The following is a 17,194-nucleotide window of genomic DNA, read 5'->3' as shown; positions in this document are numbered from 1 at the left end:
GTCACGTCTCTATGAATACTCCATGACTCACTGTCGACCACCAACTGCCACGCATCAACCCTCCCTTCTGGACGGGAGCCGTCAATCAAGCAGCGATCAGACGACGCCCTCTCCTCCAGCATCACGACTCTCACGCGTTGGAGCCACTGAACACTACGTTCCTATACACTCAACGGCGCCGCACCCACTTCCTGTCATGTGACCAGGGCGCATCTGATCAAGCGTTGGCAGAGGCGGGCAGTTAAGTGTAACATTGCCATATTTAGACTAGGCTTTTAGATTTTGTTTTGGATAAAAGCGTCTGCTAAATAAAATGTAATGTAACGCAATGAGCAGTAAGAACAAACTGTAGATAAAGCCCTGGACCTACGGCTTGGGACAGCAGTAAGGGCCTGACTGATGTCCCACTCAAGCCCCATCAGAACGGGCTGAGTAAGCCCCACTCTCATTCCCTAAATGGAAGAAGCACTTCCAGCACGCAGCATTTCTTGCAAGCTCTCTTTTTATTTATTCGTCCAAAATGCTGTTTCAGTTCCAAGTCATTTGTCCTTAAGGAACATTGGGGTACTCCAGTCTTCCAGACCCAAATGAAATAAGTGAATTTAGCAAGAAACACATTGCGCAGATGATTCATTCATTTCCAAGCACCTGCTGGTGACGTGTGGAAACTCACCCAAGTAGTTTAATCATTAAGATACAATAAATAATATCTTGATTTAATTTCAAACCTGTTTCGTGAGTCTGTTTTGAGTGCATTGCTGTTGTATTGTGGACTTATTTGCGGTTACAAGCTGAGCATCCAAACAAATCTTGCATTATTACACACTGGGAAGTGGTCCTACTCTGCTGATTAGGCCCTGAAGCAGATTGCTCATATTTCTGGAAACATACGACTGCAGTACCAAACTCCACAGCACTGACAGAAACTGAACAAAGTTATGAAGTTCTCTGCAATCTGTTACTAGCAAAAGTGTACTGATGAGTAGAACTGCAGTGCAAAAAAAACAAAAATAAGTTGGTCTCAAGTATTCTAGGCTTACAGAAATATTGTCAATGAGGTGAGACAACGTCACTAAAACACTGGTAACGACAGGCCATTCTGCAGTTCACGTGGTTGGTTATCGAGACATCCCAGCAGTATCATACGGCCATCCGGCTCAGTCAAATCGGACACGGCAGTTGAAACATAAACTAGCTAATATTTTCAACTTGAATGGAAAAAATAATATAAGTCGCATTACAAGACTAAAGGGAGAGACCCATGTCCTGGCGTCGGGTGTGGCACTCACGTCTCGGATGAAGAACTCCAGGGTGGCGTAGGCGATGGCGATGCCGTCGTGGGTGCTGGTGCCCCTCCCCAACTCGTCCAGGATGACCAGAGAGCGCGGCGTGGCCCGGGACACGATCTCCGACGCCTCCAGAAGCTCCTCCATGAACGTGCTCCTGCCCCGTGACAGGTTGTCGGAGGCGCCCATCCTGCCGAGGAGCCAATCAGAGAGAAGATGAAGGCGGGAACTGACATAGAAAAACGTGCGTTTAGAATTGAATAGAAAATTGCGATAGAGTAGCCTGCACTGCCACGCATTGTAACGGAATAAACTGCAGCGGAACGAAAGGGAATAGGAGGAGACCAGACCGGAACACAGCAGAAATAAACGAAGAGATATGCATCGGAATGAATGTAAAAAACACAGTAGAACATAAAAGAAGGAATTATTTTAGAAGAATGAAGAGAACAGACAGAAACAGACCGAACATGATATCAGAATGGCCATATTCTGTCAGAAATGAATCACTTTCTGACCTCACCCTCTCAGATTTGAACACCTTTTCTAACGCGCTGTTTTACATTACGCACTGCAACTAAGCTTTTTCAGGTAAGAAGTAAATGAGCAAATACATTGCCCTTCCTTAGTTGAAGTATTGTAACAGATTTTCTTTAAACTAAATGTATTTCAACTTAATTTATTATTAAGCAGAGTGCATGAGTTTAGAGAGCTGAGTCTGTGTAGCTTGGCCGTATAAAATCTGGACTATTCAATGACATTATGTTATGGCATTACTAAAAAAAGTGCTAAGCCTATTTAAAATGTCAGGAAATGTTCTTTTTACAACAGAACTGGCAAGCAAACCGTGCACTGGCTTCCCTCCCCCCCCAAAATGGCTGAACAATGCACACTACCGACTCCAGCACCCTGAACGCACACAATGTCTCCAGCACGCCCACCAGGACCCCTTCGTACACTGTGATCGTTGGAAGGGGGGGGGTGTATTTTGGGTGCAGAGCGCAGTTTGGCGAGGCACGCCGCGAGTGGGAGAGGTAGTCTCGGCTCTACCGAGCACGCTCCAAAATCAAAATAGCGAGCATTTAAGCGAGGGATGGTGGAGGTGTTCTCGATCAGCGTTCATATGAACCCCCCCCCCCCAACAGGAACAAGAAGAACAGAGAACAAAAGAAAGAGAACACCCACGGCCCTCCCACACCCGCTGGTCCCACAGGCTGCGGGCCCGCGCCGTCCAGAGGGGAGAGAGAGGGGGGCGGAGGGAGGAGAATCGCACACGTCGGTGGATGAAAACTTTCTTTCTGGATGGCACCACTGCATCCTGCGCCAGCTTCATTTTCCCATAACATGAGAAATGTGATACGGCCGTGGCTGACTGTGTGTGTGCGTGTGTGTGTGTGTGTTTGTGTGTGTGCATGCTTGTGTGTGTGTTTGTGTGTGCGCATGCTTGTGTGTGAGTGTGTGTGTGTGCGCGCACGCTTATTTGTGTGTGTGCATGCTTATGTATGTGTGTTTGTGTGTGAGAATGCGCATGTGTGCATGCTTATGTGTGTGTGTGAGAATGTGAGTGTGTGGGTGGGTATGGGAAAATGTGTGTGTGTGTATGCCTATGTGTGTGAGAACGCATGTGTATGTGTTTGTGTGAGAATGTGCATGGGCATGGGCGTGTGTGTGTGCGTGTGGCTGTGCGTGTGTGTGTGTGCGTGTGGCTGTGCGTGTGTGTGTGTGTGTGTGTGTGTGTGTGTGTGCATGTGTGCGTGTGGCTGTGTGTGTGTGTGTGTGTGTGTGTGCTTGTGGCTGTGCATGAGTCTGTGCATGAAATACAAGTGAGAGACTTTTATAGAGCAAGCAATCAGAAAATGTGCCTGCACTACACCCAGGCAAATATTCCACAAACTTTTCCCTGGATTTTGACACTATCCCTTGAAATGTGAAGATCAGTTGAAATTATCCAGTTACTTAAATAAGTAACAAAGTTATCACCCCCGTCACATCTGAATGCAATGCAGACCGTTCTTCAGGCCAGGGCAAAACGCCATTTTTACACAGCAGCAAAGCAGATCTTTTTATTATCATCATTATTGAGCCAGGAAAATGTTCATAAATGAAGCCAAATGTTGCGGATCAAGATTATGGTTTACTGGGAAAAAATAATCCCTTTCTGAGGAGATTGGAGCAAACAGCTGGAACAACTGCGTAGTGGATAACAGGGAATAAACATCAGAATCATACCCCCCTCCCCACATACACACAGACACACACCCCCCCCTGCTTAAACAGCATCTGCTGGCTGGAATGTAGCCTGACACTGGAGCAACAACAAGAAACACATCAAATACCTAATTGTTTTGGATTCAAATACTGTTCCGTGCTTGATTGATTGATCCTGCCTTGTGAAATTGAGTTTTTGAAGGTTTAATGAGAAAAACCTTTGGACCAAATTGCGGAAAACCTTGTTTGTAAGCTTTCTGATAATAACAGAGGCACACTGTTATGTTTATTTTTGAAGAAGATATCTGTCTCTTTGGTAGGGCGCGGGGTCCAACATGGGTCGACCTTGAGAGCCCCTGTGTCCTGAATGATGAACCAGACATTCTGGTTAATCAGACCACACTCTAACACTCTCACAGATAGGATAACAGGTATTAAAAAAGGTGTTCAAATCTGAGAGGGTGAGGACGGAAAGTGATGGATTTCTGACAGAATGCCCCAGCAGCAAAACCTCAGCTGTTTCTTTGAGTTAAGTCACCATGTCCTGCGGTGGCCTGTCCTCTGACATCTCCCTTCACTGAGCTGCGCCTGTACGTGACGCATTAACCTCAGGAGCGATGCCAAACCAGGGAATTTACATCTTCAAAATCCAATCAAATAAGACTGCTGCACAGGAGCCTAACGGCCTTCTTTGTTGATTAGCGCGGGAACAGGAGGAAGTGAGCCCGGGCGCTGTGTCTGCCTCCCCGCCTTCGCGATAAGGCAGCCGTTTACATTTTAATAATGACGGTTTAATATCAGACGGCCTGGCGTACAACACAGTCCCTTTCTTTATGCTGCTGTACGAAAATCAACAAAGCGTGTCGCAGATGGCCTCCGTGACGGAGGCAAGAAAGAAAGAAAAATAATAAATCTTTGAGCTACGCCGAATGCTCTCATTAGAAACAGTATTAATATTTACTGGCAGGTCGCGGAGAGCTGACCCAAACAAAGGGTGGTTATTTATTTAAAACAGAAGCAAATGAAGCCCCATGGCCCTAGTGTGGAGACAGAGAGGTAGAGAAGGTCCCAGAAAAAGACACTGTTAGTTCTGCAACACCTTAATGCAGCTATAGGCTGTTAATGCAGTACGAATACACAATTACAAGAAAGAAACAAATCATATCTCTAATGCACTATACATTATGTGCTGTTCCTGCAAAGGTTTTGCCATGTGGATGACTGAGTGTAGCCTACATAATGCACAGCATGGGTACATTAAGTTATTATCTTAATACCGTAACCTGGCACAAACCAATTTAATGCACATCACGGTATTATCAAAAACATTATGACAATTGCTGTCATTCACTCTCTCAAATGGTTTTTGTAAAGAATATGACATGGTGCAGATGACAAGCAAACATATCTCTCTCTCTCAGTCTCACACACACACGTACACATGCAAACACACACGCACACACGCGCGCGCACGCACATGCACGCACAAACGCACACGCTCCCTCAGGGCTCTGTGTGGCCTTGCTGCAGCAAGCTGTAAGGGTCGCTAAGCAACTCTTTCCTGTCAAAAATCAGCCTTGCGCCACACGCTGCCTGTGACAACAGTCACATTCTGATCCTGTTACAGATCCTGTTGTACAAACTCACACTCACACGCACACAAATATGGACACACACATACACACACACACGCTCACACCCGCTCACACACATATACAAACACACACGCACGCTCACACATGCTTACACACACATACGCACAAGCACACACACACGCTCACACACATGCTCTCACACACACACACACACACACACAGTGTGACTGATACGAAAAGCAAAGGGCAAGAGATCATGCTGCAACATGTACATATTTAGCTCAATGTGGAATTCATTAAAGAAAAAGGGCACGTGTACTTGTTATTCTAGAACCAAGGCAGCTGCTACCATTCAATCCAACTGATTCATTTATCAATTCTCTCTCATTTTGATGAAAGGCACTTCACAGAACGTGGTCTCAGGGTGCCAAACAGTTACAAACAAGCTGCCAATCGACAGTCAAGGGAACATTCAGTCTGGTGCATGTACAACTGAAGCAGAGTAACGCTAATCTATAACATCCATGCATTTGCTTGTCAATACTAACAATAAATATCTCAAATTATTCCCCAGAAATAGCATTGGTCAGCACCAGATCGAGGCAGCAGCAAACCCCCAAGGTTTGGTGCATAAATTGGTCATGTCAGATCTGTAATCCATTGATCTGGTCTGGTCTATTCCTTTGCCTTGACCACATTTGCTGAACAAAAACCAGACATTAATTTACTCAAAACATCGTCTACTTTCTATTCTGGCCAGGAGCACCTGCCGTGCAATCAGTGAAGATCATAGGTTTAGTGATCATGCGAAATGGTCGAGTGCCAATCAAGTGGGTTTGGTTTCAGTGAATCCAGAGAGCAAACCCCTTTAGTGTCATCCACTGCTTCAAAGGACATCGGCCCCATACAAAAATGTGGATTCTGATTGGCAGTCAGCTGACAGCTCAGTTGTAACCAATCTAATCTTAGATTTAAAAACTTATTTCTATTACTTTTTTCTTAAAAACAAGACAAAAATTACTAATGAGATGAGACAGTGAGACTAATTTCAAGAATGTCTCTTGCCAAGCAAACAGCAACTTAAATCAAGCAAATATTTCCTACTTGAGAGAATATATATATATATTTTTTTATGTGCCTGCATTTAATTAAGCAAGTCCCTCATCCTTAACTGCACCTCATACACCTGATCACTCCATGGGGTGTTCATGCGATGTCCACTGGATGCAGATTCCACAGGATCTATGGCCTTTCGGATAAGGGACGATTTTGTGTTCAGTCCAGTCACAATCTCCCTAAATATATTCATTTCCGAAATCAACAACACAAAATAAAATTCCTAAATTCACGCAAGTGCTTATGCAGCCAGTGTTCCATAACTTGCTAAGGGTTAATTCTGTGATAGCCTGGGCTATGTCACAACAAGGAAACAGCTAATTCCTAATGAGACTGGTGTAAGAGATTGCCAGCTTATTTTGCAAATCCACCTCGCTCTTCTCTCTGTTGACAACCTGCCATTTTCCTCTCCCTGGTGGGTAATAATTTTTGGCAAACAAAAATACTTCTCTCTCCCGATCAGCTCGATTTGAGTAACCATGAACTGCGCAGAAATTAACGATAATGAATCTGTGCTTAAGCTTATTTATAGGCTTTGCCGTTGACCTGAAATAAAATTTTAAAAAACTATATTTTTGGCGGAAAAAAAAGTTGTATGGGCAGGTTGTCCTCCATCATAGCAAATGAATCAAGGTCATCAAGGTGAAAATTAAAAACGATATTTTTGGCGAAAAAAAAAACAAAAAAGGCAGTTATCTGGGCAGGTTGTCCTCCATCATAGCAGATTAATCAAGGTCACATGGTTTGTGACGTGTATTAAGAACGATCCATAGCAGCCTTCACTCCGTGTGGCACATTCAAATTTTCCTTCTTTTTATCCAAAACCCTGTCAACTTTTGTCTCCATTTCAATCTGGGCTCAAAGGAGGATAAATTGCCAGGGATTCTTAACCTCGCTAAGATGCCAGTCTATAAGTGCGTGATGTCACCAGCCATCCAGCGCAATCAAAATGAAACTCAAGCTTAAAAAAAATAAAATAACACCAGCTCAGTGGGAAGAGCAGAGGAGCAGCGTGTAGCCGATAACTCGTAAGGGTTCATGCCAGGAGACAGGCAGCACAAAGCCGTCCTGATTGACCAATTATCCCTCGCTAAGCACCAAAGATTCAGTGCACAAATTCCAGTTGATAATTTTTTTTTTTCCTGTTTCTTGCACATATTTATGTTCCAGTTTTTTTCACTTGATCATTAAGCAGCTTGATTACACCACAAATAACCGGGTATAGACAGATTAGCTACGCTGGTAATGCGCTGATGCCAGAAGAACCACAGACTCTGTGGCACAGTGAGTGAGTCTTTAGCAGCACTTCACTTGGGCGCCTAGGGTTGTTTCCTGGTAAACAGAACCCATGTAGTTTTTTCAGTTGGGCATACTGAGCTTTCATTATCAGCATTTTCCAGTTTGTTTGAGTGTGTACAATAAAGCCCAGCTTTAAGGACCACGTCCAACTGCAAAATATTTATTTACATTTTCCAGATGGAAAATGGTGGAAACAGGGAAAATTCTGAATTTTTTTGAGAATAGACTGGCTTTCCCAGAAATACTGCCATAGCCTTGAAATAAAGGCCTCAATTTGTTCCAACAGCCATAGAAACATAAAGACCCAACACCATTCTCCAAGGGCCTTCAATACAACCTTCACACTGGAGAAGATTTCAGGCTGCATTTTACAGCACTGGAAGATTACCTTGCTATAGATGACAGATTGTAGTTACATCAAACAGAGTTAACAAATAATTGGAGCCTAAATGAATTCCCTTTAAAAAAAACAAAAAAACATCTGGGGATTCTGCTTTGACTGGATAATATTTTATAACTCAATTTTGCCTTGGCTCATATCAACATACTTTTATATTGTGAAAATAAACCAAAGGTGAAAATTAACACCATAGTTTCTCCTCCTTGCAATGACAGAAAGAAAGAAGGTATTCCCCTTCAGAAATGTCAAACGGCGCAATGTTATAAAATATATGATAAATTATATTCATGTGCTATCAAAATCACATGAAATTGCCCTATAAACAACATATTTATGACACCAACTCATTTTTGTCAAAAATGTAAGTTTTGACCCAACATGAACGGTCAGAGGATTCGGCAGCAGTGGGCAACTCAAAGTCTGCAGATCCTTGATTATTTATCAATTCATAATTTATCTACGCCTCATTTCTCTCAATGTTGGCATCTAAGAAACCATGGAAACAGGCTGACATTTGCCATCTTTCCCTTAGCTAGCAATGCCTTCCAAATATTGCATCACTCTGTACAAGTTTTAAAAAACATTGTCCTTCAAAAAACTGTCCATGTTGGCTCTGGCCCTCTGTTGCCCTCCATTTCATCATTGCTGCCTAGTGGTAGAAAGTTGTTACTGCAGCGGTCACTGAGTAATCAGACAGTTAACAGGGCACTGCGATGTCTACAGCAGTTTTATTAGAGAGATGGATCAATCCATAAATCAATCAATCAAATAAATCAATCAAGAAATCAATACCTAAAGCGATTGACAAATCAATCAATCTATGAATCAATCAGTCAATGGATCAATGGACATTGGCACCAATAGTGAAATGGGGGAACAAAATCAAATGAGCTTTAAATTGAGTACTGAAGAGGCCATAAAAATGTCCCCCTGGACCTGAACGCACATCACTGATTTCCAGCAGATCCACACATAGACTGCCTCAGTCTGCATAAGCCATTACAGATCTGTACTCAAAGTCCACCGAGGCTTTTCTGAGCAGGCCTGCATTTCCATTTATACCCTCGTATTTCACTGAAGGGAAAAAATAAAAAAATATATCAGCTGGCTCATACAGCAACCCACAACAATGCTGCCATTATTCCTAAGACCACCCCCCTGAATCCAGACCACCCGAACGCGCGGCGAAAACAGCTGGAGTCGACAGAAGACAAGGCCAAGGTCTCTCTGTGAAATGCACAGCTGGTCCAAACCCTGTGATTCAAACAACAACCAGTCCCCACTGTGGAGCTCCTGTCCGTGCTGCACCGCACTAGGTAGGGCCTGCAACCTCTCTCTCTCAATTTATCTCTGCCTCTCTCTCTCTTTTGCCCTCTCCCTCTTTCTCTCTCACTTTCCCTCTCACTGTCACTGTGCAGAGTGATCTCTGTTCTCAAGAGTACACAAGTATTTGAACCCCCTAAACAATCCTAACTAACAACATCCTAACATCCCCCCCACATTCCCTCATATTGCACCAGTCCCCACAACACCCCCAATAGTGAAACCAGGCTATTTATGACCAGCATGGATGCAGCAATCCATCTTAAGAATTAATTGACCACCATTGGACACACTCCAACTGAGCCAAAGAGACCTTTGCGCTGTGATACAGATAGGGGAGCTCTGATTCGCTGTCGACAACAGCCACTCATACGGCCTCCTTCTCTCCCCTCCTGCCTGACGACGTCTCTGGGTCCTCGGACACGTCTCCATTTTCGGGGGGAAAAGAAACAAGGTCAAAACAGACTGCACGTAGCAACCAGAGCGGAAAAAAACACTGTCTAAAAAACGACAGACAACGAGGACACAATCAAATACTTGAAATTGTAGTCGAGTGGCCCTTTGGTAAAGATTTCCGAATTCCAGCTTATTTCCTGTTTCCATAACAACCAGAAGTCTGTAACCTTGTTCAGAATCTCTCGAACATCTGCGATGAGATTCGGAACAAGCGCAGGTGAACATCTCACCTCATCTCCCCTTCTGAACAGCGCCCGGTGTCTGCACTAACGTGCCAGAGCCACCCCGTTCCCCAACGCGGTCGGAAACTTTGTCTAAACTGTTTGCGACGGCATCCATCCATCATCCTGGCTGTAAGATCAGTATCCACCTAAAGACAGCTATTCTGACCATGGCCACATACTCATTTCAGTTTAATTCAAGTTCATTTGTGCAGTGCTTTTTGTACAGATGCTTTCACAAAGACACTTTTTAGGAAAATTGGGAAGTATTGAGCCCCAAAGCCCTAAAAAACTGCAAGGGGGGTAAATTAAATTAAGAAAAAACACAAACAACGGCAAGAGAAAACACACGAGTGTGCAATGAAACCTGGAAGCTATAGAGGCTTTGGCCAGTCTGGTGAGGAAACCTGTCAATAGAGTACCTCTGGATTAACAGGGTTCCTCACAAAGGACGATCTTTTCACAAAGGTGAAAGATTGTCAGATCCCATGGTATTGATGAAGCAATCGTGCCCCCACCTCGCTGTTACCCCCGTGGGAGGCAGACATAGTTCAAGTTTGACTTTAATTAAGACAGGCTGACACAAGCCCGGGAGGCAATTAAACTTCTGACACAAAACGGCAAATGAGTCATTAGCGCCATGCTGTGGTGGAAAGGTGAGATAGAGTGAGTGACAGTTGGTGAAAGTGCCCCCCCCTCCTAAAATTCCGCCTCCCCTCTCCTCCCCACTCTCTGCTTCTGCGGACACGATGACACCCAACACAACTGCCAGAGACGCACACGAAACGCACGCTACGCCTTCCTTTCAGCGCTGCAAAAAGTGGGAGGTTACTAGTTCTGCTACAATCAATCTGACCAACTGATTTCATTTAATAAATCAATAAAAATGATAACAACAACAACAATCTGAATTGTTGTTATGATGACATGGTAATGCAAACTGTGGAAGATTTCTAGGGCTGCAACAATCAATCAAACTAATTGATTAAATCAATTAAAATAATAACAACAATAATCTAACTGAATTTTGATATAGCGTTTAATCACTGTAATAATCTAAGAGTTTCACAGATGTGACAGACTGATAAATGGTTTCCTTTCTCTGAACATAATTATGCGTTTGACTGTTCTGGGGGTGGGTGAGCGTTAAATGGTGTTTGCTGAAATCTGTGAAACTGTTTGTGGGACTGGAATGGGTGTAAAGTGTGCTGTTCCCATATTTCAATGTGTCAATAAACTGTTCAGGGCCCTTTCAAAAGATTGCATGCTTTTGTAGACAATTAATTAATAATTATTCGAAAAAGTGAACTTAGGCAATCAATAATAATCGATTGGTGGAGCCCGAGATTTATCTGGCTGGATTCTCTTTAATTCAGTAAGGTCTTGCAGAAGATGAACAAGCTTTGTGTGTGACTCTGGCTGAGGAGATAACTGCACTAAGCTTGGCAAAGCCCTACATGGAAAATGCACCACATTACAATTCACAACAATGCGCTGACTGGCACCAAATTCTACATGGAAGACACAAAAAATGATTTAAAAATGTGAAGCAAAGCACTAAAATGCATCTGTTAGCAATTAGTAAAATGTTTGGTGTAAGCATGTTGTTATGTCTCCCATACATTGTATTCTCATACAGTCAGCAATAAAGCTGAAACACGATTAAATAAACTGCCAGTCTGGCTAGCACAACAAACTGAGCTTTGTCACAAAATGTTCAAATACTGTCGAGTTTCAGTGCGTGAACTAAACAAACACTGTCCTGCAAGCCAGGCACAAGGCAGTCTTACACCACACCACCATCTCCACGGCCCATGACCTAGACCTGTCCTCTGAGGAACACTCTTCAGGGAGGTCGTGACGGATTTATCGGCTTTTCCTTCCCCCTCCGCCTCCGTCGCTTCTGGAGCGTTGTCACGGGCAACCGCAGCCGCCTTTCCGATCGCTCCGTCGTCTAGAAACGCGGCGCAACGCCGCCATCCGCGGAACAATTACAGGAGAGAGGCCGTCTGAAAACAGCCACGAGTCCGCCTTCGAGCGCCCACTCAATCGTTCCTTACCCACAATCCTTTGTGTATCGGCACGTCTTCTAGTTCCTATATGGAACATTTAACGGGACAGAATGTCAATAAAGATGGCGGAACTTGATCGATTTCCGGGTCAGGAGCAAGGAAAAGAAAAAAAGTATAAAATGAAGATTGAGGCGGAAGCAGGAAGTGCAGCGCAGTGACCAGGCTGAGTAACGGGGTACCTGGTGAAGATGGCGTCCACAACCCCCAGTCTGGCCTCTCCCGCCGGGACAAAGGAGCCCACCTGCGCCATTACACACACCAGCGCCACCTGGCGGATGTAGGAGCTCTTTCCGCCCATGTTGGGCCCTGTGATGATCATGGTCCTCCTGCCGTCTCCCTGGGAACAGAGACCGGGGTCAGGGGTCAGGGGTCAGGGGTCGTCAATCTCATTTCAGTCAGAAAATTCTGAAACTTATCTTCAAAAACCCAATAAAAACCAGAGACAACAACGATGATGCAAACACAACAGTTACCATCGACTGGAGAAAATGTCCATAATGCACTATGATAATAAGAATCCCCGCACATAGACTTCTTAAACGGACATCACTGGCCATTCATCTTAACATGAACTGCTCAAGGTTAATTACGGAGAACATCACAGACATATTGGTCATTGATTTTGGCCACAAAATTCCCATATCCTGCACCACTAGAGTAAAGTACTGCAGCAGGTAACACAACTTTACCGTGATCGTGGTCAAAATATTAAAGAAATAATCCCGCGCCCGTTGCAGATTTTATGACTTAAACGAGCCACGCTGGAACACAGCGCACAATGATGAACAAAAAAAAAAAACGTACGCTGATTAAATTGCCTTTATTGGCTTTGTGCACTGCTATTCCCAAAAACGCAGTACACTTTTAAACGATCGCATCCGTCATGTTTACAGAGCACTCAACACATTTAAATAATAAAAAAAGCACTTTGAAAACTGCCATTGCAACAGAGCCTTTAGTGTGTTTAAATGACAAATTAGCATTTGGGTTTACGAAGCTGCCTCCGGTGCTGCATTGTGAACAGGCAGTAATGAAGCCGTGTGGATGAGTTACGGCATATTCACGCTTATTACTGACTCTGAAAGCACTGAGCACTGGGGCACATACATTTCACAACACCCAATTTTCTGAGTTATTAAATGAATAGTGAACTTTTTCTTTTTAAACGTGTTCCAGTAAAGGACATGGTGGTGAAGCCTGCACAAGCCGTCTCACAGAAATAGCACAGAAAGATGAAATGACCCGCCGGAGACAGCAGGGTAAGAGAGCACACATTCAGTCCATTTCATGAGAACGGGAACAATGGATGAAAATAAATGTTACATAACGCAATTCAAGCCCAGACACTTTTTCTGTTCGGCTGCAGAGGATATTAAATGAATGAGCACTGACAGTGTGTGTGTGTGTGTGTGTGTGTGTGTGTGTGTGAGACTGTGTGTGCGTGTGTGTGTGTGTGTGTGTGTGTGTGTGTGTGTGTGTGTGTGTGTGTCTGTGTGTGTCTGTGTACATGTGTGTGCGTCAGAGCCTGTGTCTATTTGCAGCAAAAAGCACACATTATGTACCTTGGTTATTCTACATTTAAAACTATACTTTAGGATTTTTGCAAACACTCTCACCCAGAGTGACCTATAAAACTTACATTATGCATGTATGCATAATCCATTTATACTGCACATCTGGATGTTCACCAAAGCAATCCAGGTTAAGCAAACCAGTCAGTACCTTCAAAGGTTTCAACACCAGTGTGCTCCTTAGGAACAGAGGACAATAGTTCAATGAACCCGAACCGTCCTGATGACACGGTGCTGACATAATGGAGGCTTAAATCATGCTCTCTGCCAATGCGTAAAATTAAAAAAAGGTTTAGTTTCTAAAAAAACTCATTTAGTTTCTAATTGAATCATCCGAAATTCTAAATTAATTAACACTCACTAGGCTCAGAAGTGGTGGCTATTTAAACTGGTGAACACACATGAAGCTGTTAAATAAACTCCAACGGGGTGATAATATTTCAGCCACAAATACTCATACTTGAATCATAGACAGCTGGCAGAGGACATTAATTAGTGTGATATTAATTAAGACGTTGCCCTCGACAAAGCTAAAGGGGCTAATTTGGCTAATTCAGCCCATGTTGTGGACAGCACAGACTGCCTGACCACCACAGGTCACTGCTTCACATCTGTTAGCAGACGGCAAGCAAAGCCACATAATGCTGCTACACAGAATCATTTACATACATCTGAATTTATCTACTGATTTCTGCCTTGTTGTCTTATAACAGCAGTAAAAACGTACAACACAGAAAACCAGACAAAATGGCAGGGGGCATGGAGAGCTTTGGAGTGACCCACGGCACGCCCTCTAGAGGCCATCAGGCGAAGCGCAGACTCTGTGCAAACTGTCCCTGAGTGAGTGAATGAGTGAATGAATGAGTGAGTGAGTGAGAGACTGAATGAGTGAGTGAGAGACTGAATGAGTGAGTGAGTGAGTGAGTGAATGAATGAGTGAGTGAATGAATGAGTGAGTGAGAGACTGAATGAGTGAGTGAGTGAGTGAGTGAGAGGCTGACTGAGTGAGTGAGTGAGTGAGTGAGTGAGTGAGTGAGTGAGTGAGTGAGTGAGTGAGTGAGTGAGTGAGTGAGTGACTGAGAGAGTGAGTGAGTGAGTGAGTGAGTGAGTGACTGAGAGACCTGAATTAGTCACTGTCTGGCCCCGGGCGCACGGCACGCCTTGGTGAAAGAGAAGGAGAATGGAAGAGAAGAAGAAGCAGCAGAATCAGAGTTCCTGGCTGATGGACGCAGCGTTGCAGCGGGTAGGCGGTGGGGAAGGCTGGCCGATGTTTCTCCTGCGCTCTCAGAGGAGGGAAAATAAATAAATAACTGAACCACAGAAACTGTGAGAGTATCTGGCACAACCAGCTCCTCCCACGACCCCCCCCCCCCCCTCCCCCCGCACCACAAGTCGGCACGCAGAAACCAGGTCGCGCAGAAAGATCCGCTTATGCAATTTAACATTCTTATTATTCGAGAGTGGGCCGGTAAGTGAAGTTGAACACTTTAAAGACACGGTACTTAAGCGAGAGAAGCCAGGACTGGTAGCTGAATGTGGACAGAGATTGCAGGTGTATCTGAACACAGCCAGGTGAAGACAGAGGCTTCAGGTATGCTGCAAGTGGGCGGAGCGACCGGGTACATTAGCATGAGTATCTCACCTCCAGGTCGGTGTCGTTGGGAACGTACTGGTCCTGTTCTCCCATCAGCACGTCGATGACGGGGTGTCTCCCCTCCCGAATTACGATCCGCCTCTCCCCCTCCAGCACCTCCGGCCTGCAAATCACAGACGAGAGGACGATTTGACAATTTTTTAAAAACGCAATAACTCAGTCGTAATTATCCGATGTAGAACTCATTCGAATCAATCATGAAACATTTTTGTTTTCCCAAACAATGCTTTGACAGTAAAAAACCCATGGGAACAGGTGTACTCAAATGTTACTTTTGTCATAATCCATCAGTATTATCCGTTTACAATTCGGTTCTGATTCCCTGGATGCGACCCCGGTGTGGAGATGTTTAATTCTGGCAGGCATGCCATTTCAGGATTTTATGAATGTACAAAGTCACGTACATGCGAAAGTCACCAGCAAAAATAAGTGCGGCCAGACAGACAAAGTGGATCACATCAGAAGGAAAAGAAACAGAACTAAGGCCAGATGAGTGACGGTCTATGACAGCCCTGCCCAACCACGCGCCACGGAGGAACGAGTCCAACCAATCACCACACCTGCTGATTTCACCGACCAGTTCCCTTCCTCAGGGTGAATGAGTGTTCGTTTGTGAAAGCAGCAGGTGAAAAGCTGCACTCTGCGGGGCCTCCGCGGCACACGGCCGGGCACCGCTGGTCGAGGAGCAGGCCGAGGCGCGGCTCATGTCAGCCAGCGAGAGGGATCAAAGGGGCCATAGCAATCAATCTCCTGCCAACTGCCTGAAGAGTGTGAACTCCACACCGCCTGGCGACACACCAGGCGAGGACTCAAACGAAGCGCGCGCACACTCGGCACAGACACACACACACACACACACACACACACACACACACACACACTCAGACACACACACACACACACACACACACACACACACACACACCCGGCGGGCACGCACACACACACACACACACACACACACACACACACACCTGGCGGGCACACACACACACACAGCGGGCACGCGCGCACACACACACACACACACACACACACACACACACACACAGACCCGGCAGGCACACACACACACACACACACACACACACACACACACACACACACACACACACACACACACACACATATACACACACACACACAGCGGGCGGGCACACACACACACACACACACACACACACACAGCGGGGGCGCGCGCGCACACACACACACACACACACACACACACACACACACACACACACACAGACCCGGCGGGCGGGCAAACATACACACACACACACACAGCGGGCGCGCTCACACACACACACACACACACAAACACAGCGGGCGGGCACACACACACACACACACACACACTCTGCGCACGCACACACTCTGCGCACGCACACACTCGGCACACACACACACACACACACACACACACACGGCGGGCATACACACTCGGCACACACACACACACACACACACACACGCACACACACACACACACACACACACACACACGGCGGGCATACACACTCGGCACACACACACACTCGGTTTTAAGCGCAGGCAGAAATAGAAGAGTGAAGTGCAGCACTGGTGGGATAACAGTCAATGCAAATCTGAGTGTAGGGCCAGCAGTACAGCTCCAGATAATGTGGCCAAACAAGTAAGCATTTATTTTCATCATTATAATTTTTTTAAATTGTGTGAAATCATGTGGGTGCTTATATAAACACAGGAGGCTGGTGATAAATGGAAATGAAATGCTTTCTTTTGAGGGCAAGATGTCCTGGAGCCTGAGGAGAAACTAAACACAGATGCCCAATCACAGCCCCTCAAACAGGTACCCAATCATAGTCCCTGAAACAGGTGCCCAATCACAGTCCCTCAAACAGGTACCCAATCATAGTCCCTCAAACAGGTGCCCAATCACAGTCCCTCAAACAGTTGCCCAATCACAGTCCCTCAAACAGTTGCCCAATCACAGTCCCTCAAAACAGGT

At 45.2% G+C, this 17,194-nt stretch overlaps 1 protein-coding gene across 2 annotated transcripts in view; it reads right to left on the bottom strand.

Moving 5' to 3' along the window:
• Positions 1-17,194, bottom strand: part of msh3 (mutS homolog 3 (E. coli)) — a 54,117-nt gene that overhangs the window by 7,579 nt on the left and 29,344 nt on the right. For both annotated transcript variants that reach the window (XM_061261747.1, XM_061261746.1), the window contains exons 19-21: positions 15,190-15,304; positions 12,156-12,313; positions 1,290-1,476 (exon numbers count right to left, since the gene is read on the bottom strand). In XM_061261747.1, the coding sequence (XP_061117731.1) occupies positions 1,290-1,476; positions 12,156-12,313; positions 15,190-15,304 (460 nt within the window). The remainder of the gene's footprint in view (positions 1-1,289; positions 1,477-12,155; positions 12,314-15,189; positions 15,305-17,194) is intronic.

The sequence above is a fragment of the Conger conger genome, chromosome 11 (assembly GCF_963514075.1).
Source record: "Conger conger chromosome 11, fConCon1.1, whole genome shotgun sequence".
Lineage (NCBI taxonomy): Eukaryota > Metazoa > Chordata > Actinopteri > Anguilliformes > Congridae > Conger > Conger conger.
Note: the sequence above shows the minus strand (reverse complement) of the source record. Positions and strands in the feature narration are given on the sequence as shown.